Source organism: Bactrocera latifrons, unplaced genomic scaffold (assembly GCF_001853355.1).
Source record: "Bactrocera latifrons isolate USDA-ARS-PBARC rearing strain unplaced genomic scaffold, ASM185335v1 scaffold_79, whole genome shotgun sequence".
Taxonomy (NCBI): Eukaryota; Metazoa; Arthropoda; class Insecta; order Diptera; family Tephritidae; genus Bactrocera; species Bactrocera latifrons.
In genome coordinates this window covers 1,046,049-1,070,267 of record NW_017537478.1, presented here as the reverse complement: position 1 = coordinate 1,070,267, position 24,219 = coordinate 1,046,049, and the positions used below count along the sequence as shown (strand labels likewise).

The 24,219-nt window shown below is 34.7% G+C and overlaps 1 protein-coding gene and 1 long non-coding RNA gene across 2 annotated transcripts; one reads left to right on the top strand and one right to left on the bottom strand.

Moving 5' to 3' along the window:
• Positions 1–640: 640 nt before the first annotated feature.
• On the top strand, positions 641–1,353 carry LOC108976623. The gene is made up of 2 exons (XR_001993976.1): positions 641–753; positions 1,033–1,353. It is a non-coding gene; the product is annotated as an uncharacterized LOC108976623 (long non-coding RNA).
• Positions 1,354–1,568: 215 nt separating this feature from the next.
• LOC108976622 lies at positions 1,569–22,678 on the bottom strand. Its single transcript, XM_018945849.1, has 3 exons — positions 22,529–22,678; positions 2,796–4,496; positions 1,569–1,907 (listed from the first exon to the last, which is right to left on the bottom strand). Exon 2 carries the CDS (start codon positions 4,374–4,376, stop codon positions 3,114–3,116), a length of 1,263 nt encoding a protein of 420 aa, XP_018801394.1. The 5' UTR covers positions 4,377–4,496; positions 22,529–22,678; the 3' UTR covers positions 1,569–1,907; positions 2,796–3,113.
• Positions 22,679–24,219: the final 1,541 nt, after the last annotated feature.

The following is a 24,219-nucleotide window of genomic DNA, read 5'->3' as shown; positions in this document are numbered from 1 at the left end:
GCTATTAATGAAAAAAAAAAAGATCAATAATTGCAAAAATTAGTCCATTTCATTGAGATTTGTTTCGGTACTTCTGTTTTTATACCCAGCGTACAACTGTTTTTTTTTAAGAAAGTTTTGTTTTCCATCTGACCAAGGTTTTTAACAAATTGCTGATCACTTTAAAAATATTAGAGATATGCAAAATTTGAAAAAGCGGTTCAAACGGGTCTAATTCGCCATCTCTCGAACGATGATAATGTTTTACTGAGCTCTGCCTGCTGTATTAAGGTAATCTCCTACCCTCCAGATTTCACCCCGACATCCTTCATGCATCTAATCTCTGTTTGACAACCTTTTCACTCTCAAGCTTTAGAATCTCGTGGAAAAAACAATTGATTAGATCTTTAGGAGGATTACTTTGATGCCGACCGGCGATTATCTGTGCCTAAAGAGGGTTTTTGTAATCGCTATTATTAATTTAAGCACATACTAATATGTATATATTCCACCAGTAATTTATACCGAATATATTGATTTTGATCTTTCCGATTGATTCTGATTTCCGATCGAGTTTGTGGGAGTATCTATTGCTCGGTTTCGCCTAAACTTTGCCGTCCCTTAATTGTTTCTTTAGCATATATAATTAGAAGAAGAAGTGACTCTAGCAAAAGTGAAGTCAGTAACATTTTACATCTCACCAATAAAATGTGGTATTTTAGTAAATCATTTTGCTATTTTGTGCTAGGACTACTATCAATTCACCAAATGCAGGTATGTTCTTTTTAACTAAATGTGATTTGCTGGAAAATTACTTTGTATAAGCATAAAAAAATTTCAAATTGAAAGCCAAAAACAAAAAAGCAAAATACTTATGTACATTCTAAGCAATTTTTGCACTCAACGCGTAATATTCGATAGCATACATATGTATATTGTATCATAATATAATATAAAATCGGCATACGACTAAAAATCATATATTTTATTATTATTATTCAATCTATTTGACTTTTTATAATTTTGAACATTTCTATATTTTATAAACCTTAGGTGTCGGCAGTGGAATGCGATCCTGGGATAAGACCTGTACCGCCCGAGTGCGCATATATAGTTAGCACATAGATGTTTGATCGTAATTGGCGATCTCCATTGTATAGGGATTACTGGCTGAATATGAAAGTAATTCCAGTTTGCAATCAACTTCAAAAATTTCACTATGGAAAATCTAACCGAAATTGAGCCACTAATTCGCATACGGAGGCGACTATAGCTACGGTTTGTGGCTTAGGGTTCTCATATATTTTCGTCAATTATACTAAATATCTTGTAATTTATGCACATTTCATTAAATAATAAAGTTCATAAAGCTTTTTTGTTTGGTTTTCCATGGATGGGTGACTTGTATCAAAAGGGGAGTTCTAGTCGAGGCGGTATGGTACTTTTCCTTGGGGGTGCTTTTTGACGCGGTGGACCTCAAAACCAGAGCACAACTGGTATATACGCAGTATTTTGAAAAAATCTCACCAATCTATGTTAACGTTCAAATAAAATAACTCCACTTGTTTGCATAGGGTGAGTATAATTAATAATAATATATAATTGCAAATGTAACATTAATTTTTTTAAATTTTTAGAGTTAGTAGCTTATTCCTTTCTGCGAATAAACTTTTGCAGAGTTTACTCTTTCTCTGAAGATGCACTGAAGTGAGTGGTTTAGCTGATTGAACATCGGCAACATGAGGTAGATTATTTTCCAATTTTTTGGTTTCGGTGCATTAAATTCGTTTTAGTTGTAGCGGCAAAATTTTGCCGAGTTGACAGTTCTTGGCCAGATAAAAATCCGGATCCGTGCCGGTTACGTAGACCCGACTGTCGTGGGAACTTTAGTAGTTGTAGCTGACTAGTTTATTAGGCTATGTTTATAACTGCAATGCAATTAAATATATGTATGTATATACATATATATATTCATATGTTTCGATATATCAGACAGTTATGTTAAAAATCACACAATCATGCATAAATAAATTCTACATATATGGTTTGCAAAAAAGTCTTGCGGTATTTTCGCTAGTTGGCGCTGAGAGCGCGTAGTTCAAGTTTTATTCGTCGCATTGGGGCATGCTATACCTTTTTGGAAAGCTCATTTCCCGCGCTAACACGTGTTTGACTGATTGCCGTTTCTTTTAAGTCGTTCGTGAGTTATAGTGTCGCAAACATGCAGCAAAATAAAGAGAAAATACGGCATATTTTACAGTACTACTACGATAAAGGCAAAAATGCATCACAAGCCGCCAATAAAATTTGTGCAGTTTATGGACCCGATACAGTTTCCATTTCCACCACACAACGATGGTTTCAACGTTTTCGTTCTGGTGTAGAGGTGGTCGCAGATGCGCCACGCTCCGGAAGGCCTGTCGTCGAAAATTGCGATAAAATCGCTGAATTGGTCGAAAGAGACCGGCATAGTAGCAGCCGTAGCATTTTAAAATTTTATGAACAATTGAAAATTCAATAAAAATACCGCAAGACTTTTTTGGCAAACTAATATATCTATGATTGATGCAACTAAATATGAAAATATAAGACAGTCGAATAAAAACTAAAAATCATACAACCGAATTCCTTAATATATCGACAGTTAAATTTTAAATACTGTGTGTATTACCGATATAAAAATAGTTTTATCAAAATTAAGCCTGCTCTATTTGACATATAACATAACATAACAGGATATGACAGACGAAGCAAACAATGGTGTGAAAACTGGGAAGAGGAAATAAAGCCAATAAAAATTACTAAAAAAAACCTACTTTGTTTATCTTTTTTTATGCAGAAATGTCCTGAAACAGCTCCATTCGCCCAACCAATTAAATGGTTCATTAATCATGTCCAGAAATCTTTTCTTAAATATATTTTCTTCGAAAGTAAATGTTGATCTGAGCACTGAAGTTTTAAACTGAATTTTTTCTAGCGATGTTACGGTAGCTCGATCAAAGGCAAATGAAATATCAGTTTTTCTTGAATTTTTTCTTTTCGTTTTATAAAAATCCAATCTTCTGTTAGCAATGAATTTTGAATATTCAACATGAAAACAATATCATTTGTTCGTAGTAAGTTCAAACTGCCTGTTACTTCGAATGAATAATAGAAAATTCACGACTTTTAAGTTTATCAAGAACTAACCCAATAGGGACTCCGCTATTTTTAGGAGATATTTTTCTTCTACGTTTGGTAAAGCGCTTAGTTCGCTGCGGCCTTTGTGCATATAATCCATTATATATTGTACTTTTGGAGTTATTAGAAGCGATTTGGCTTTTACTTTGAGACGCCAGCTTAGTATCCATATTGTGATCTGCAGATAATTTAGCAGCCTTGATAGGTTGAAACAAATACTTGGGATCTATATCGTTTTTTGTGGCTAATTTAACTGGTTTATATTTTTTAGGGGATGTTTCACTTTTACTTTTCGAGGCGTGTTTAGTTTCCTTTCGGTTTTCTGTAGATTCATTATGATTTGTAGATTTGGAGCTAATAGAAGCAAATATGTTGGCATTTTTCGTAAAAAATTTGCTTTCAACTAACTTGAGTGTAGATAATTCGTAATTCAAGTTTCTATCTGCAGATGATTCATTAATTTTGGAAAAATTCAAAGCTTCTGTTTTACTTTGTGCAGACATTTCGTTTTCTTTTGTGGGTTTAGAATTCTGAGTAGGAAATAGGATTGTACTTTTCGAGAAGTGCTCATCTTTCTTCCGCTTTCGCGAAGATAATCTAATATTTTTTTCATGATTCGATTCATTAGATAAAATACCTTTATTTTCGTTTGATTTATTGGTTTCTGCATTGATTTCACTATCTAACGCATTATCTTTTAGTACTACCAGGTTGTCCTTAACACAATAAACATTTCCCAATGTTAGAGGACTTTTTGCAACTGTGTCTGACCCTTGCTTTGAATTATTACGATATAATATGCTTACATTTCTATTTTCTTCCCTGGTTTCTCGAGCTAAAATATTAATCTTTATATCGAGCTCATTCTTAATGCCATCATTTTTGCTTTCTGCATTTCCTACAAGGACAGGGTTTGCTGCAACTTTATTCATATCGGGTGTACCCTTATTAAGTCTGGCACGTTCTTGACGTTTTCTGCGTAGACGCCTCTTTTTAGATTTGGAAAGCCCCATTTTATGGCATTTCAAATCAATTTTTATAGCAGAGAATTTCCTTTGAATGTATTTGATTTCACCGTCAATATTTCTTCCCTTTTGCAGAGTTGGATAGATGAGAAAAGCTTTTCTATTTAATTGTCGGATTGTAACATTTCTCTGGATGGCAATGGGGAGATCCGCGTCGCCTGTGCCTTTCGAGTCCTTTATTTCTTCTGCCATGTTGTTGTTGTGTACCAAAGCCCGAATAAGGTATGAGTTTTCTAGGTTTTAAACTTTACATGTATACATCGTAGTTTGAGGTTAGGTGTCACAATGTTTTATGAAGCTTGGGAAACAATTCTGCAAAGAAAGGATTAAATGTTTCTCACAGTTATTATTATATTTCTATTTGGATTAGTTATTATTAATAGGCTAACCACTGACAAAAGCGTTTTCGACGACGAAGTCTAACGAAAAGATATAATATTTCCAATAAAAAAAAGACCCAAGGATAAAAGAGTAGCAATACTATTACGTATCTCCCTCCTTAGATAACTGATATATTTCATAAAAGCGTTATTTAAACTTTATCGTGACCCAAACATCTAAACAATATACTATATAACTGTTAAAACGTGACCCAACTCTGGCGTTTCAAAGTCCAAAATAGCTATTTATTTATTTTTTTTCATACTGGAATAAAAAGAAGCCATTCAGTGAGGAGTGTACGGTGGTGGACTGTTCAAATCGATGTTCTCAAAAAAAAAAAAAAAAAAACAGTTGTTTCGATAGATGTGTGAGAGCTCGTGTTACCGTGATCAAGAGTGAGCCGTCTTCGGTAGTTGGTTTTCCTAATTTCTTAAAAGACAACTGGTAAAAAAATGGTTGTGCAAACAAATTTTGGGTATTCGGCTTATTCACCACCGTAGTCGACTGCTATTTACTTTCAGGCTCATACGTAAAAATCCATGATTCATCTGTCACACGAAGTGTTTCCAAGCATCGAAACAACCCGTTACATTTTTCTCATCCAAAATCGACAATTTGTGTGAGATTCCACGTTAAAAAATTTTTCAACAATCAAATTTTCATACAATATTAAATGCAATGCCTTGTTTCGATCTCATAGGTCGGATAACTATTTAGCACTATCAGTTCGCGCGGAGAATCAAAAGTCTCTGGGAAAACTACTGATTTTGGACGACCTTCACGATCAAGTGATCTACGACCTCAATTGGGTTCACCATATCATCGATAAACGCTGGTGCTTGGATGGAGCTTCATCATCAAAAACTGAAATAAGTTGAGCTACGTTCTGTTGCTGAGATAGTTGTCAAAAGTTGTAAAAATATTCGCTCAATTTAATTTAATTTTTTGGCCGAGAAGAATATTTTAAGTGACTGTAAACAACACAAATAACGCTCGTATGCAAAACGTTCTAAGTACCAGCAAATATGTTAAAGTGTACGATCAAATTGGAAGTTTCCAGATTGGGACAATCGGGTTGCTAAATGCCGCAACATATAAAGGCAATTTTCTTCTATTCGAAATGTACCACTTAGTTACAACGCCTCGAACCTTGGCACCTGTTTTATTTACAGCTATCTCCATGTTTACAGTAACTGGTGTATAAGAGCGCAGAAATTGTTACACTTTCAAACATTTGGAAAATGGTGCATTAAGGCAGAATTTATGTGGCTGATAAAAGTTGTGGTGTCAGTGGTGTTCAGCGGCCACAAAATTTTCTACCGACACGAGTATCAACGATAGCGATGCAGTGAAGTTGCAAACAAACTTACATGCGAACGCTATCACTATAGTTATTACATGCATACCGGCCCCCAAAGTGGTTGACACATAGCTATGAGCAAAATGCGCCGGCATAACATACATAGTACGTAGAAGTATACACAGGTGAGAGCGCGTGCATGACATAATGAATGACACTTTGTGACATTTTCGCTGAACCGTTATAGCAAACTTGTAACAATACCAACAACGAAAATGAAAACAAAATTCAACTCACAAGTAGTTGGCTAACTAAGCAGTTGACTGAGTGGAAAGTCGCCGAAACGACGTGCAAATGCGACCGAAACTCGTATTTTCCTGAGCATAATTGCAGATAAAAAGTATATGGTATGCACATACCCAGGAAAGCAAGGGGAGCGTTGGCGGGACGCGTTGCCGGCACTCATTCCTCTTCAGAACACAGCCGAAAGGCAAGGAAAATTGTGCCGCAACCAGTTGGTGTTACCAACAGCGCCAACGTCAACGGCATTTGCATACGCCACGTGGTACAATGTTTGCAACCGAGCTGGTTGCAATTATCGCCGTGTTGTATGCCACAAACAATGACGTGTAGCAAGCCTGTGCATGCGTGTATTTGCGCTCAAATATGTGCATAAAAATGCATTCGAAAGAGAAAAGTTGCGGAAGGCACCTAGAAGGATGTCGCTTCTGTCATTGCTGCGCTGGCGTGTCGTCGTCGTCGTCGTTGTTTTCGTTGTGTGCTCTTCCATCAAACGATTTACATGCAACAGCCGTACTTTACACTTTCACCAACTGAGGCATAAATAGTGGTATTTCACGCGTACGGCACGCAAGGTACGGCGTTGGCGCATTGCCTTTGATAGTAAAGTGTGCAGTTAACATTTATGAATGTGTGTGGGTATTTTCATACCGCTGGTATACATGACACAATAAATTCATGACAAATGGTATTTAGCATTGCATACCTGCAGGCGTGTACAGCGTTGATATGGTAAACCGTTATTTAGCGGTGCATAATAATAAAGGTTGTCATTATCAAATTTTATATATAATATATGTATATAATTGTTTAAAATTATACAGAAGAACTTTATCATTGATAGTTCAGTTTGTAAGAAAGACATTTGCGATATCGGCGGTTCCCTCAAACGAAAAGTATTTTGGAGAGAAAAGCACGTGTTCAACATTTTAAATCTTAAATTATTTCAAAAACTGAGAGACTACATATACAGACAGAGAGGCTTGGCTAAATCGTCTCAGCTCGTCACTCTGATCTTTTAAGTATATATGGTCCAAACTTTATAAGGTATCCGACGTTTCCTTCTGGGTGTAACAAATTTGTGGTAAACTTAATACACCTTGCTCAGGGTATAAAAAAGTTGTTATGATATTTTTATACTACATACATACATACACAATATATATATAAATACTATGTATGTATATATAAGCGAGGGCGATCCGTTAAGTGGTTAAGGATGAGTGGATGACAAGAACAATTTAAAGTATTCGGCACCAAAAACTTACAAATTTATTGTTGGTAAAGTCTTGAGACAGGAAAGATCGATATAGAAATACTTGATTAAGCATTTTTTAATGCGGAGGTATTTGACATATTTGAATGCTTAATAGAAGCAAGTTGATAATGGAGATGCTATAACAAAAATCGTAAAATATTTTACAAGCGTTATGCAAACTTGGGTGAGTACCATTATACCGCGTTTTCCAATGGGGATGATATGGTTTCGGCCATTTAATATGACATGACCTGAATTTTTTCAAATTTTATTCTGTAATGTGTACGCAAGAACAAAGATTAATAATTATTCAATTTTATTATCAAATAATCCTTCTCCAATTGTAACTTTTCATGGACTGTTGCCATTTTATGATCGTTATAATTGTCCAGCTGTGCTCGCTATTTTTCGAGTTGTTGACAATCTCGAGGGAATACTTTCTTTACATAATGTTTAAGTGCAAAGAAGATATTGCTGCCGTTGAGGGGAGTGCTGCTGAAGACCGCAATTTGTCGAATCCAAGATGTTCTCAAGAATTAGATCTGTTTCAAACTACAACCTGATGGATTTTGAGAAAGGCTTTACGGTTTACATCCGTATAAAATTATTCCCAAGAACTGAAGCCGTTAAACCACCGCAAACGTGGTGAATTTGCTGATTTTTTCTTGGAACAACTTAAAACGTTAACGATTTTTTTTAAAGAAAATCATCTTCTCCGATGAGGCTCACTTTTGCCTGAGTGGTGGGGGAATAAACAAAACTGTCGACTATGTTGCGAAGAAAATTTACAAGCTGTTCATGAGCATCCATAACATTCACCTAAATTGACTGTTTAGAATAGTTTTTGGTTTGGTGGAATCTCCAGTCTGTAGTCCTTTCGAAATCAAGTTGGTGACACCGTTACTGTAAATGGATATACATTCATCGATGATAACCAACCTTTTATAGCCATGTTGGAAGAAGTGATTTTGACAACATTTCGTAACAACAAGACACAGGTATGTGCCACATAGCTCATCCAAATTATTGGCAGAAAAGTTTTGAGATTCGATTATTTCCAGAAATTGTGACACAGAATGACCTCCAAACGTTGTGAAGTCATGGATCTTTAACAAAAAACCAAGCTTTTGAAGTCAATATCAAAAGTGGTATTCATGGCATGCGACTTAATTTAGTGGAAAAATTACTCAAAAAATGGGTTTATCGAATTCGTTACTGCAAAAGTAGTTGAATGATTTTATATTCAGAACTTACATGTATCGATTGTACCTCACTTAAATAAAAATGACTGAATTTCCTTAACAATTAGTATGTTTTTTAAAAGAAATTATATCACTTTTATTGGAAAACCTTGTATTAAAATATAGAACTTACACTGGATGATAACAAATAGGATATTATACCAGTTCGAATTAGCAGAGAATGGGAAAGACGTTTTCCTATTGATAAAATTAAATGTTGAATAATTCCAATTTACTTGATATCTAGAGCACAGTATCGACTCCTCAATTAATGTGCTAATTATTTAGTATATATATATATCTTTAGTAAATTTAGGCATTCCAAGGAGTTGGCATTTTAACAGGGCAAGAAAAATCTTCAACATTTTTATTTTTTGCGATTTTTATGCGAAATGTGCCTAAATTTACACCTTGTTCGCTTCCGTAAGCGTTACAAATTACCACACGGTGAGCAATATTAAAATACTCTCCCGTAACTAATTTAATGCTGCATGGTATTTACTAAGGACATTTTCTTCTTCAGTTTGGGGCTACTTTTTTAATCTACGCCTTTTAAAATGAAAGGGAGTCGAATGCCTATCCTACGCTTGGTAATTTTCATTAGGCACACCTCGTTCAACGCAGCCCCAAAAATTCTACTCAATGCTAGATTATTTTATTAGACTCAGCTATAAAATAGGACAAAGAAAATAAGCTTATGCCTGCGAAAGTCTACACACATAAATTTGTATTAGTTGAATGTGCATAATGGTCTTATTAAATGTACTCATAATATGGTGAGTGCTACTCACTGACACGCAACCTTCGACCAGCCATAATTTACGTGCGTTTCTACCTCATCACTCGGCATATTATTATACTTGTATATATGTATCTACTAGTCGCATTGAACTTTTCGACGAAAGGAAGTTACTACTAAGGAAAATTGACTAATTTCGCGCTACAATGCCTCGCTATAATTTGCCGCCAAAAACAGTCGAAAGAGTGACACATTTTAAATTCTATTTCCTCTCTTGCCACTCAAGCAATTTATATGAGAAAGCACTTGAAAACTTTGAACGCAAAAAAAAAAATTTTTAATCTCTTCAACAAAATGAAAAAGCGCAAATATTTCGGTGAGTAGTCAGTAGCCGAAAACGCGTAGTACCCGAAGACTTCAAAAGTCATAAATCATGCAGTCAGACACAGCAGTCACAATCTGTTGGGACTGCAACAGAGTGCGGGAGCGGCGAACGGAAAAGTTGGTAAAAATTATGTCAACAGCAATGTGTTGGAGAGCGTTTGCTTCAGCAAATTCTATATTTGGCAATTTAATCAAATTTTAAGTTTTTGACGGAAGAAAGGATATATGAACAATGTCAAGGTTTGACATTTTTTAACAACTGTTTTGGGAAGTCATGAGATGGGTCAAGGTAGTTTGTATACGTAATGGTTTTTATACACTGAACTGGGTACATGTTTAAGTGTCCCACGAAGTTTGTAACACCGTGTAATATAAAGTTATGTAAATACGTATGTGTGCCTATATAAAGCGTGACGAATTTAGTCGATGTAGCCATGTCCGTCTGTTTGTATATACCCAAACTAGTTCCTGAGTTTTTGAGATATCGATCTGAAATTCTGTTTAAGTACTTTTTTTCCCAAGAAGTTGCTCATTTATCGGAACAGCTGATATCGACTCATGTATGATACAAAATAGGATTGTAAAAAAGCTTTCATATGGTCACACTATTTCAAAATAAAGAACTGCTATTCTCTAAACTGGGAACATACATCCATACATATGTATGAGAGTGTCTACTTGCACACTGTACCGCGTATCTAGTTGCAAAGTTATATTATATAATCAGCTGGGGACAAAGTCAATGGCACTGGGTGGCGTTACGATGGCTCAGCTGCCTTTGCGGTTGAGATTCATCACAATGGCAATTGCATTGCGTTCACAAGTGGCCATCGAATTGATGGAATTTCCAGGAGCTAAGTATATGCAATGCATATGAAATGAAGCAGTATTTGTGTATAACAAAGAACAAAACGAAGGAAAAGCATTTACATATACAACAACTTGGTCTTGGTTTTATGAAAAAGTGTTTTGAAAAGCCGATATTATTTTGTGTTCAATTCTACATACGGATATAATATATACGCACTTTAAGTACTTTAAAACTGAATATATGCATATAGTTGTCTGTTCGATTTGCCAGAGATTCAAGATTTTTAAGAAGCTCTAATATTTTTGGCGAACTTTTGCTTAAATTTTGTTAAAAATTCCTTTTCAATTCCGTTCGATTTCGCCAGTCTTCATTTGTGCGCTTGGGTGTTTGCGGTGTACGTGCTCTTTACAATACCTTGATTCCGCTTTCTCAACTTTTGTAACGCGATTACTGCAAACAACTTGAAAGCGTAGTCGTAACAGCCAATGTGGCATTTCCATGCGTGTTGCATTTAATTCACGTGCGTGCCGAATGTATAGTTCGCTTCTCAATTTACGTGTGCCAACAAATGTGTGTTCATTTACTTAGCACATACAGTCATAAGGTAAATACATAGGATTTGGGCGGATTGAATGTGCATATTTTGGCTGCTGTTTATTGAGGAAGGAAAATAGAAAGCCGAAAAAGTTTCAAGTTTTCAGCATCTAGGCAAATAAATGTATATATGGCATAAACATATACATGTGGGTGTGTGTGGTGCTCCATGTTCTATATGTATCTTTGGTATGTAAATACACATGCAGATGGTAAATAACGAAATCAATTTCAAGAATTTTGTAGAACTACCGATATTTATTTAGTTTAATTTCTATATAATAAAACAACACAATGTTCACACTTCGGAATTTCGGTTAATAAAATATGATTTTGTTAAATAACCGGTTTGAGGTCAAATAATAAAATACAAAAGAAATACGTTTCTCAAACTAATTTTGTTTGTGGATTACTTGAAAACGGGTAAAACGATTAATTCTGAATATTATTGCAACCTTTTGGACAAGTTGAAGAAGAAATTTGTGAAAAAATACCCGGTTTGCAGAAGAAAAAAATCCTTTTTCATCAGGACAATGCAACGCATCACAAGAGTATTTTGACAATGTCTAAAATGCATGAATTAAAGTTCGAATTGTTGGAGCATCCACCCACCGTATTCACCAGATTTGGCCTCCAGCGACTTCCACTTGTTTCCATAACTCAAAAAAAAGTTTGTGTGGCAAGCGTTTTTCATAAAATAAAGACGTTATAACGGCTGTTGAAGCAGTTATTGTAGACCTTCCGGATTCTCACCTCATAGATGGGAGGATCGATGGAGCAAGTTTAGTTTATTGATATTATACTGAATAAAAAAGTGTTTTTTGAATCGTAACATTGTGTTTTTCTTATCAAACGACAAAACTTATTTAACAACCCGGTATTTGCAGCCGGAACAATATATCTTCTTAAGAGAGATTAAGAATATATTATTTATATTAAGTATAAAATGGTAAATCAATACTAATAACTCACAAGATTTACATAGAGAACTAAGAAATTGATTTTATTTTTATTTTAACGCGCCTCTCCGCGCAACCCATGTCTAAGATGCCGCTGTCAATTTATGTGTCAGCAGAACCACCCCGAAATATTCGGTTTAAAAATTTGCTGTAGTCTAATTGCAGCGTCTGTTCACAAGAGAACGGAAAAGCACCGCCTCTACGCTGATATGTCGGAATTTGGTATCCCCGTAAAGCTAATACGGTTGCGTAAGCTGACGTTGCGAACACCAAACAAGCCGTCAGGATCAGGGAAGGACATCTCTCTGCCGTTTGATACGAAGCAAGGTTTCAGACAAGGAGACTCTTTATCGTGTGACTTCTTCAATCTATTGTTGGAATGAATAAAACGAGCTGCACTTTTTTTTTAATTTATGGGAATATACCCTGTTCCTCAGTCATATGGCTTTTCCTCATAAAAAATAAAAGTAGCACATGTCGCAGGCAAAGCAATTCACCCGAATTTTGTGGTACACGTGAGTGTGCAAATACATATATACATATAGCATACAACTTCATTTGCTAAAATAATTCAGTTATTTAAGAATTTTACACAAAATTGCCCTAATTAATTAGAAAGATATTCCCCAACACCGCTACAATTAATCAACAGGCTCAAATATATTAGCCAAGAATAGTACAAGTGCCACATTGTACAAGTGCGCGGGGTAAGCGAGGCAGTAACATTTCACATGCTTCGGAGTCACGTTTGGCGTTTATGCCACTGGGTCATTTGCTATAGCGATATACATTGCAGTTATGCGCGTAGACAAGAAGCTGTGTAGCTAATACATAGCTTTCAGCTAGCAGTGTTCAGTTATTCCACGTGGCGGTAGTCAAGGATCACGCAGAGAGCACTTAATCAGGGCACTTGGTGTTGGCGATGAGGCGAACACGCTCGTAAATGTTTATAAAAACGTCAAAAGACGGATGATGATGTGGCTGTAAGTATCGCACATTTCTCCATGTTCATTAACTATAATTCACAAAAATTTATTTAAGTATTGATTATAGCATTTTTATGTATCAAGAATAATTAATTTTTGAGGCGTCTCAGAAAAAATTATTTGGCTTAATCATTAAATCAAATAATATTTTAACATCCTTGCGAAGAACTTTAGTGGAGCCAATATTATTTTTGGCTGCAGGATAAGGAGTTTTACTTAGTTACTGGAAATGTCGACAATCTTTGAAAGGCTTTAAAAGAAGGATTAATATATTGCCTAAAACATACTGCTTTGTGACAGATTTTGATCTGAGAAATGAAGAATATTATGTTTTTTGGCTTAGTCGCTATTTTGATATGAAACGTGTCAATGTGAAATACAGAGCGTACAAACTTGAAGGGATTAAGGAAATAGTCAACCAATCCCGAGAAAAATTCCGCCGCCTTGCTGCGCTCTATACAGGATACTGAAGGCTCAGGAAGGACTTGTCCAACATTTTTGGTTCTGCGACATGGAACAGGAAACCCCAGAACACCTGATGCTGGACTGTCCAGCAATTTGCAAAAGCAGACTAAAAGCCCTAGCTTCCAAAAATTTCGTTGTGTTTTTACACTGTCACACTAGGTGTACCCTTTAAGTACCCCTTTAGAACCGCCCTCGCAAAATAAATGCAATGCTACAAATTAAATTACCAACTGGTATAATAGTGTGAAAAGTTGTTAATGACAGGAATAACCTGCACACATTGCCATCTGCTGCGACCAGATCTGTTGTCTGTCTGCCAGCTACATCTTACTGCTTCTATTGGTCTGTCATTCATGTATTGTCTGTGCAGTTTTCACATTTTGCTTGTCGTTGCAGGCTGTTTAAACTCTCTGTGCCTGCGTGCCGTCGTTTTTCAGCTTGTCAGACGAAATTTGCTCGCACAAGCGCATAGCCCACAATTGCACTTTTCAACGCTTTTATAAAGCTAAGCACCAAGCACACTGCAGATAGATGAATAATATTCACGTTATATATATATATATATATATATTTATGCATGGTGCATGCAAATGTGCATATGCACAAATGTTCTTGCCTTTACTGCCGGCGCTACTTGGACACTTTACAAGCTCTTTATGTTAAATCGACTCAAATTCAACACTCCAGTTTCATCGTGCAACACCCCAGCCTCAGATGTACGTGTGTATGCAAAAGTGTATTGTATAAATATAAATAGGTGCATTCGTTGCCATTTACTCAGCTGCATGCCAAGGCTGGATGATTTATTCGTGTGCTTGTGTATTTGTGTGTTTGTTTGTTGGTTGGACAAGTCGGAAATTTCACGCACTTGTGTCTTTTTCTGTCGCTGTTGCATGTGTATTTAAGCATAATTATTTCAGTCTGTTGATTATTGCAGTAGTGTATTTATTTATACAGTTTTCAACATTCGAGTCAAATTTAGCATCATTTTTGAATGCATTCTGCATCTGCTGTTTCCATTGCTTTCCATATTTAAATTGCTTTTATTTATAACAAGTGGCGCATCTAACAGAATCGTTTGTCTTTCTGTCTGTACTGCACCACTTACTTTCGGTATTTATGATAAATACAGTAAAAAGCATACATATATATGTATATAATTCCATATCTATTATATAAGTATGAACGTGTTAAAGCCGAACTTATTGAGGAGTAAGTTAAATATTTAAAATTTCAGAAGTGTGATTTGAACCCATAACATAGAGAATTAGAGTCCCCACACTCAATAACGTACACTTTTATTTTTGCGAACGTCAGTGAGATTAATTAGAAGCCAAAAAGTTAGGTTATGTTAAATAATTCCAATTATCTCTTGGCGCATTTATTATAACCTCAAAACCGCTAATTGATTTTATTTTGGGAAGAAAAAATATTGACGTCTCGTATATTTATTTTATACTAGAGAGTAGTTCGAAAAAAGTAGCCTAAAAGGTGAATGACAATATTGAAATTTAGTATCACTTTCATCTGTTTGTGAAAACATTACAAGACATAAAAGAGTTAAAGTTATAGCTAAAGTCCACTGCTAATAATGTTGACATTAACAAACCACCGATCCCAAGGAGTTGAGCAAGGCAATAATGTCTGTTAAACTTATTGGAATCATGTTAAACAATGGTTAAAGGTCAAATCCACTTTAAGGTAAATTAAGTCGCCGATTTAAATACTTGTATTTGATAAATACATATACACCGTTTCAAGCAAGAGCACAGATAAATTTTCTAACTTCAAAAAACATATTTTTATTTTTTTTGAAGCCCACTGTATGCGTATTATATTTCGGAGCATTTGCTAAATGATAGCACAGCTTCCGGTGCAGCATGCGCCATGCCGTCAAATTTCTATAGCGGATAGCAACAGCTGAGTGTTCCACTGGCGGTAACGCATGGAGTTCGTTGTATGTCGTTGAAACATGTTATCACCAGTCAGCAGTTTTACACCGCCAACAAAGAGGTAAACAAAATGCACCACTTGCGTATGTTGCCATTCATCATTAGGATATATATTTAGCTAAAATGAGTACGTGTATGGGTCTAGTCCGTTACTTCTTCGCTGTTTATCATATCAAAAGCTGAAAATAAAATATTTAAAAATACAGATACATCTGCTGTAACATAACTTATAGCGTTGCGGTCAAGGTGCAAAACAAATTGTAGCGTCAGATGCTGAAGATAGGTATTTAGAATTATATATTATAACTTTTAAATTAGGAGAAGGTTAGGCATCCTTATTAATATAACTTAAACATTTAATTTCTTTTGATTGTAGTAAAAATTATTGACAAAATTTTTTTTTGACGAAGCCATTAAGCTTCATCTGAGACGATATTTCGATGATAAAAAATCAGTAGCCACCGGAGACCGTGAACGTCCGTTATGATATTGCACAATTTGCATGCAGTGTACCGAAATGAAATGTGACATAATGAAAAGTCAAACCGTACTGAATATACTGACAACATTTTACACAAATCTGTAAATAAACATTGCCGCCACGAGCTGTCAAAATCACATTATCCCTATTGGTAGACGTTATAAGACAGAAGTAAATAGCGGTATAACATATCGGGGTTGTAATTCCGAAGTCATTTYCGTCAATTTCATCTCTAATCTGAATTAAAACCACATTTTTCGTATATGTATAAACATACATACAAACTTCAAACATCACTTTAATAAAATTTAAATTTCATTTGGGCAATATAAAATCATTGACTCTATGACTTCGGTCGGTGAACAATGGCCCCACTCGTAAAACTTAACGACTGCTACAGCTTTAATTTCTACTGCTATGTCAAAATGTGGTAAGAAGGCAAGTAGAAAAACCAAAACAAAGAACAACAACCAAATCGCAAACAACAATGAAAATGGTAAGTTGTCATCAGTTTAGACAGCGAAGTCCATTACCGAAGAATTGGCCATATTGCTGTCACTGATTGCTGCATCTTTGGCTGATGCTGTTGTTGAGCTGCTTACATGCTTGACCCATTTCCTTATTCACACACACACACACATACAGTGCTTTCACCATAATGACACATACACGAAGCGAAACTTTCAAACCCGCCTCCCGGTGACAGCGACAATTTTACGAGCGCGAATATGTTTTCACGCGTGTAATGGAATTTGTGGTGTGAACAGAGCTTGAGGTCATGATGACTTTGATAAGAAGACATCATAGTAGTCATTATGGCGAAGGGGAAATTACTTCTTTTTTTACAATTTTGGTTTTATAGCTGCACTGCTGTTCATTCAAATGCAACATATTCAATGCTGACGTTGTGCGGAAGATAAAGGAGCACTGGTGTCCTACACTCGTACATACTTATGTATATGTATGTTGGGATTATTCGAATCTTTGGCGAACGAGCTTACTTTGTTAGACTGCAAATGGATCATAAACAAATTTAATTAAAGGAAAAAGCATAATAAAAGAGCAAAGTAATGAAAAATGTTAAGATGCTATATTAAAACAAGTATAAGAATAGACGTTAACTAGTTTAATTGATTTCATCGCTTATTTGAAACAAATGATCATGACAATGACATTTGCCAATACAAATCAAATTTTACCCGGTTAATTAGTTTCTTTTCGAATACCAATCGGTAAGAACTATAGGTAAACAAAAACGATAATGTGAAAACTTAATATTGGTTAGTCGAAAAAGTCTTTTCGTATTTTGTCAATAAATGTCGTTGCAGTCGTATATCTCCAGTGCTACCAATCATATTTTTGAAGTTTTACACTGATGAAATAATGACTCTAGCGGAAAAATATCAAAAAGTGGTCGATCAAAATGGTACATATCGGTTTATTTATTTATTATTATAAATATAAAAAAATAAGTTGAAGTTTGATTAGAAATACTAAAAGACTGTTTTCGACAACTTTGAAATTTTTAAGTAAACAAGGACTAACTTGGTGCAAATGGAAAAGAAGGTGCTTCAAAACTACCGAACCGTGTAGTTTCTAAAACGTCTATTTTATTTTATATTATTTTATAACGGTTAAGGAGTATTATTAAAATTATAACGGCATTTTAAATTCTTCGAATGAAATAACTTGAAATTTACAGTATATTAATACAAAACAGACATACCATGACCAGAAAAAAACCCTCAAACTTAAGATTCAAATTGTCCTGGTTAGCTATACTTTGGTTTCTATTATTCCTTTACTTCTGCTTAGCACACTTATTCGTACAAGTTTGGTTAACTCACAGTTTGTTGTTGTTGTTGAAAGCTATTTGACTGAGCCAATAAGGTCGCAATAAATGACGATAAAATAAAAGTTTTATATCTGGCAGCCACAAAACGAACTAAGCCCTTTGTGGCAGCAACTACCACAATTTAGACGAGGCTACGATTTTTCTTTCAGGATTTATGACTGTGTGTGAGGGAGACTAAAAGGCAGATCAACAATATTGTGACCACATGAAAGGAAGATTTTTTCTTAGAATTCTTATTTTTCATTAATTAGAGTGTTTCTGCAGCGCTGAAAAAGCTTTGAATCAAGCAAAGTATTGTGTACATTTAGTTCAAAAAAATTAATTAAAATAGTGTATAAATTCTCATGTAAAGCATCAGAGTTTGTGTGAAGAAAAGGGAAATGCGGAGTTTAAATATTATCATTCTTTGTGGAGATTGAATTTGTGGGAATGAAAAAGATCTACAACGCATCCTGGGGTGTTAAACAGCGCAAATATCTTTGGGTAACCAATCAACCGATCAGAGCAATTGCAACTTCGCACATATGCAAAACTCGCATTTGCACTATTTATGCGTTATTTCTATAACAATGCGCTGATTGCTCCAACAAGGCAATGTGGTTTGAAAATTAATTTATGCCGATGCGATTAAGGACTTCGCTTTTGCACATATTCACATGCTGGCAATCAATGCTCATCAGATATGCAGCTCCGATGGTTACCAACAGTTTGTTGGCAAACATATTCAGGAACAAGAAAAAACAAAAACGAAAAATAAAGAGGGAGTCAAATTAATTCAGTATGTCAAATGTAAGTGTTGCTATGTGCAGTTAGCTGCATCGCTTGTTGCCGTTGGATGTAGTTGTTACACTCTGAGTAATTGAGTTTGTTAGCTTTAGAGCCATCAGCAGTTCAGCTCTGATTGATTAATTGGAAAATGCAAATGACATTATTTTGCTGCGCCACAGCCGATGCCACCACAAGCGTGTTCCATCAACGTACACGGCGTGTAATGGGCGCAATTTCATTGGTTTATATCCAATTATACCTGCGAGAATCACTGCGCTGTTCGCTTTATTGCTGGCACAAATTCATTTAGACGACTAAGGGGTGGATGCTTTTGTTGCATCGATGACTATTTGTATTTGTAATGTATCTACTAATGGATACTAAAAACGTTGTATAGAATAAATGAAATACTATTATAAAATTGTAGTATGTTTTCTCACTAATTCAGTTTTTGAAGAAAAAAAGTGTATTCAAGGAAGAATTATATTTGTTGGGGGTGATTCCGACAAATTCTTCTAAATCTAACCATTATTGTGATTATAATTTTAATATCAATGTCATGACTTCATTTTTACGGATTATGACGTCCAAATATCTATAAACATGTATACATATATTATATCTAGAGATGTTGGTAGTGAAAGATCAAACTGAAATATAGTAAACTCCTAGAAATCCCGACCAGCCATGGACAACCAAGAAAGGAATAGTTGCAAACTAGAATTTCAATATATCTCAATAGTTATAGTTATAAAAAAAGGCATTTGTTGTCGAAGTAGCGTTAGAAAACATCACTGAAGTAATTTGGAGGAATGCTGTAGGTTGGCAGTCTGTTCCAGTTAGGTAATCCCGATTGTTGTGGGAGCTTTGGAAAAACATATTCGGCTGTGTAGTTTCATCGCTATTTGATTTCGCTGCAGGGATGCCGCTGAAAAATCTCGTTAATTCAATGAAGAAAATTTAGGGCAAACCCATAATGCTTTAAAGTAGATGCGCTAAGTAGCAATTCAGCATATGTGCATGCGGATTCATGCAGAGTCATAGCTATATTATTAGCTGGTATGCTCCATGCACGACCGACGAAACAAACCGTAATAACTATTTTTTATCAATGCATTACATTTACTTTTTTTGTTGTATAGCAAATTTTATTTTATTTTATATAATTAATTATTTTCAAAATTATGAACCGTAAATGATTCCCGTGCTCAGCCACACATATGAGCCACCTAATTAAAAAATTATTCATTGCGGGCCATCGTGGATTATTTCTGGATTTTATTACCTCCATATACGGTAATTTTGCTTCCTTTTTTCCCGTTTGAATCAAAATGGGTCCCATCAGACATAAACAGCCAATTTATCAAGTAATTGTCTTCTTTTTTTTTTTTTGGCAAAATTCCAGGCAAATATTCAAATCTAGAGGGTTTAACCGGCTTGTTATTTCAACTTTGTATGAAAAAAGACTTAAGTCATCATGAATTATCCGTTGTAATGATTGTCTCGTAATTCCATGTTGCGACGATATATTGGCGAGTCGAAACTCTTGGATTTACCGCGATTATTTCTTGAACACGAACATATAGAACTTGATTGTACAATCTTTTTGTGATATTTGCAGATTCGGTAGACATATTTACCACCCCATAATGGTCCATCTGTTCTGTGGAGTGCTGCCAAAAACCCGCCCGAGTTCGGACGGAAATGAGGGACTGCAAAACGTGGCACCGCTGCACTATCAAAACCCTCTTTTTTTATATCCTTACAACCAGTTTCAACAGTGTAACAGATTTACGTATATTTTATATTCAGATTAGAAGCATAATATTCCATATATGTGGCAAAGTCACACCGTGCAAGAATTTATGTATCTGCAATGTGCGATTAGCTTTCCTTGAGGAATGTTCACATTCACGCCTATAACTTATGCATCGAAATGAGCCATAAACAAAACTGTTGTTACTCTCACATTTTTTTTTGATTATGGATATCAATATGTATGTATATAAATATCATAAATTATCACTGTTTGAAAAGAATTCGCTGGTGAATTTCGTAATTTATAATTATGTTTAATTCAGAATTTCGCTACAGAGCGAAGCGACTCTAAAGGTTAAAGATTGGTTTTGATTAAATTGAGTTTGGAAAATTGAATTCTGAAAAATGGAGTTGTACCATATTTCAATTTATTTTATGTTTCGTCCTCAAAATATTTCCACTCTCTTTCAAACTCCGAAATATTAAAGGCAAACATATGTATATACATTTTGGGAAAATTCATAACAAACTCATCTATTTCATCAGCAGTAAATGAAGCAGTTAAGCACTTTCTCGAAGAAACCGTTTCGATGATATTTACAAGCGTACATATGTATGTGCATACACTACTCTGTACTATGTATTTGTATGTACTCATACCCTTGCTACGTGCACTGAAGCATATGAATTACGACCACACTAGTCTATCGCCAGACATTTTGTACCTTTAGGGAAATTGGCAAAGCCCATTCAAGCAAAGGTTGTTGTAGTTGATAGCATTGCTCTCACAGCGTCCATGTATGAGTATGCGTTGGTAATTCGGTCAAAATTACTTGAATGCATGTTATGAATATTGATGCGACAGATGCAAAGGGATTTGCGATAATAAAGTTACTATCTCTCGCCGAGCTGAAACATGGTTGATAATTATGGATGTACATACATATGTAGATAATATTTTCAAATAATTTACCGACAAATTTTCATGTCTAATCTAATGAGTGTTTGTTTACATAAATTAAGCGTTTCAGTCATATAAAATATTTGCATTTGCAAAGAATTAATTTACATGTTGATGCCATTTATAAATTTATATTTTATATATATATTTATATATATATATATTTTATTTATAAAATTATATTTTTTTGTGGGAAATTGAACAGAATTAATATATAAAAATACGTACATATGTATTTATAATCGAAGGCGCAACACACCCATTGTATTACAATATCGTTTTGGGGCAACCAGCTGCAGCAGGGATTTCCGCTGAGTAGCATGAAATATGAATATGCTTTGACAATTCGCCTTCGGTCTCGGGCAGCAAAGGTGTCGATTTAAATCCGGTTAAGCGCCTCTTTTGTGATTTTGCAGTTCTTTAGAATCAAGCTATACTTCCGTTCATATCACTTTACAACACATTTTTTTGTTTTGTTATTTACCCGACTCACAATGCAATTTTCTTATTATACATACATATGCAGTTACATGTGGTAACACATGTGTGTATGTATGTATGCATGCATGCATGTAGTTAAGAGTGAAATAGTATCCATTAGCAGGTGATAACTTCTAAAGCAAATTTATTTAAAACATACTACCACTTTGTTACAAATAAAACGTTCATATATACATATATGTGTTAAAACAGCGAATAGCATACAAAGAACTGTCGTGTATGTATGTTTGTGGAATTTCCTATATGCAGCGCAAGGATAGTGTCCATGCTTTTCACAAAACATATGTTTTGGAAATTGTTTACAATTTGATAATAGCAAAATTTACCGATTTTCTTTTTATGGTGCAGCATACCTAATAAAACTTTTTAAGTAATTTTATATCAGTAGAACATTTTTTATACGTAGGTATTTTTCTACCGAAATTAGGTTGCGCAGAAATTTGCAAAAAATATTTCTAAGCAATTTCATAATTTATAAATACTACGATCAACACAAAAATCTGGTAAATTTACGTTCATAATTGATATAATTTTATGCTTAGCAGCACATTTCTGCCAGGCTTATTGGAAATTATGTTCAGCCCATCAATATTAACAAACAAGAATACATGCACATGTACATATATCCATATGTTTAAAGAAGAACTCACCTTAATGAAGTGAATCAAATCTTGTACTTATTTGTTAAATCACTATGTAACCTTTGTTTATAAGTAAATACACTAAATCACTTTTGAAATTACAAAACCCTTAGGATTGACTTAAAAAATATGTATACCGGAAAATTAATGAGATGTTTATTGGTGATGTACTGTCAAAGCGAAGTGTCAAATCTTTCGGTTTTTCCTTACACCGAGTTTCCAACTAGTAAACAAAACGAATTCTCTGTGTTTCACTTTCGTTGGTGACTTTACAATAAGCAGAGTGGCCACTAAGCGTTCGAAAGGGATGAAGCGGAAACAAAGCAAATTAAGACTATATAAAAATAACGAGAAATAATCAAATATAATTGCACTGTGAAACCAAAAAAAAATATTTTTTAAATGATTTTATGATTTTAAAAAAATAATACTGGTACATATGTAAATATACTATAATAACAATAAATTTACTGGTGTAGACAACGCTTGCGCGGTTATAGATGATTAACAACAGCGCGAGCGTCGTTTCTTTTTTTCGCTGTTTGGCGTCAATTCGAGATACCAAGGTAAGCCAGGTCCTTTCCACCTGATCTTTTGAACGGAGTGGAGGCTATCCTCTTCCTCTGCTTCCATCGGCGGGTATTCTCAGAGCTGGAGCGTTCTTTTCCATCCTGGCAACGGCATGACCTAGTCAATTGCCAAGAGACCGTTGTCTCTTGATTCGCTGAACTATGTTAATGTCGTCGTATGGCTTGTACAGCTCATCGTTCCATCGACAGCGGTACTCGCCATTGCCAAATCACATATGTACCTCAAGAACTGCTCAACCGATTTCATGTCACAAATACAACTTTAAAATCCTTTGAATCTTTCACTTATTAGTGTATAGTAAATAAAGAAGCAGTTAATATAACGACATAAAACAATAAGTAAGAGAGATCTAAATTCGGGAATAATCGTACATTTCATACACTTCCTTATGCCTTATGTACTGGGGTACCTTCAGGTACATAAGGCTTGTTAGTTATATGGGGTCTATGAAGAGTGTTTACCAGATTTTATTCACTTATACAACACAAATGTGAACAGTTATAAAAAAAATACACTCTTTCAATTTGATTAAGATAACTAACAAATTTGCCGACTTATGCTTGACTTTTTACCGAAAATGTCGCGAAATGTGTGAGATCTTAGTATGTCTGTGGGCAAAAAAAAAAAAAAAAAAAAAAAAAAAAAAAAAAAAAAAAAAAAAAAAAAAAAAAAAAAAAAAAAAAAAAAAAAAAAAATAAAAAATTGAATCAGATCAATACTTCCCATATACCTGATATAAAGATTTTCGAACTTCCGGGTGAAGTTAAGGGATCATCTCAGTGTGACTCTTCGAAAAATCACAGAATGTTGAATCGGTCTGGTTTTTTATAAGTAAATACATTTATTACGATTTTTTATGTTTATTTATTGGGTCTATACTAGTTAAATAAATTGTAGAAACGACACGTAAAAAGAAGGTCTTGTACGATGTCCACGATTGCGGCCGCAATTTTGGTCTAAGACAAAAATTTCAAAAGGATTCTTAATCTGTCGGAAAGTCGCTATCGCACAATGGAGAGTTCTTTTTTTTTGCAAATTTCAGAAAATGGTGGTGGTTTTAACAAAAAGTATCGAATTATGTTCCTTTTTCGTATGAAATAATAGGAAGA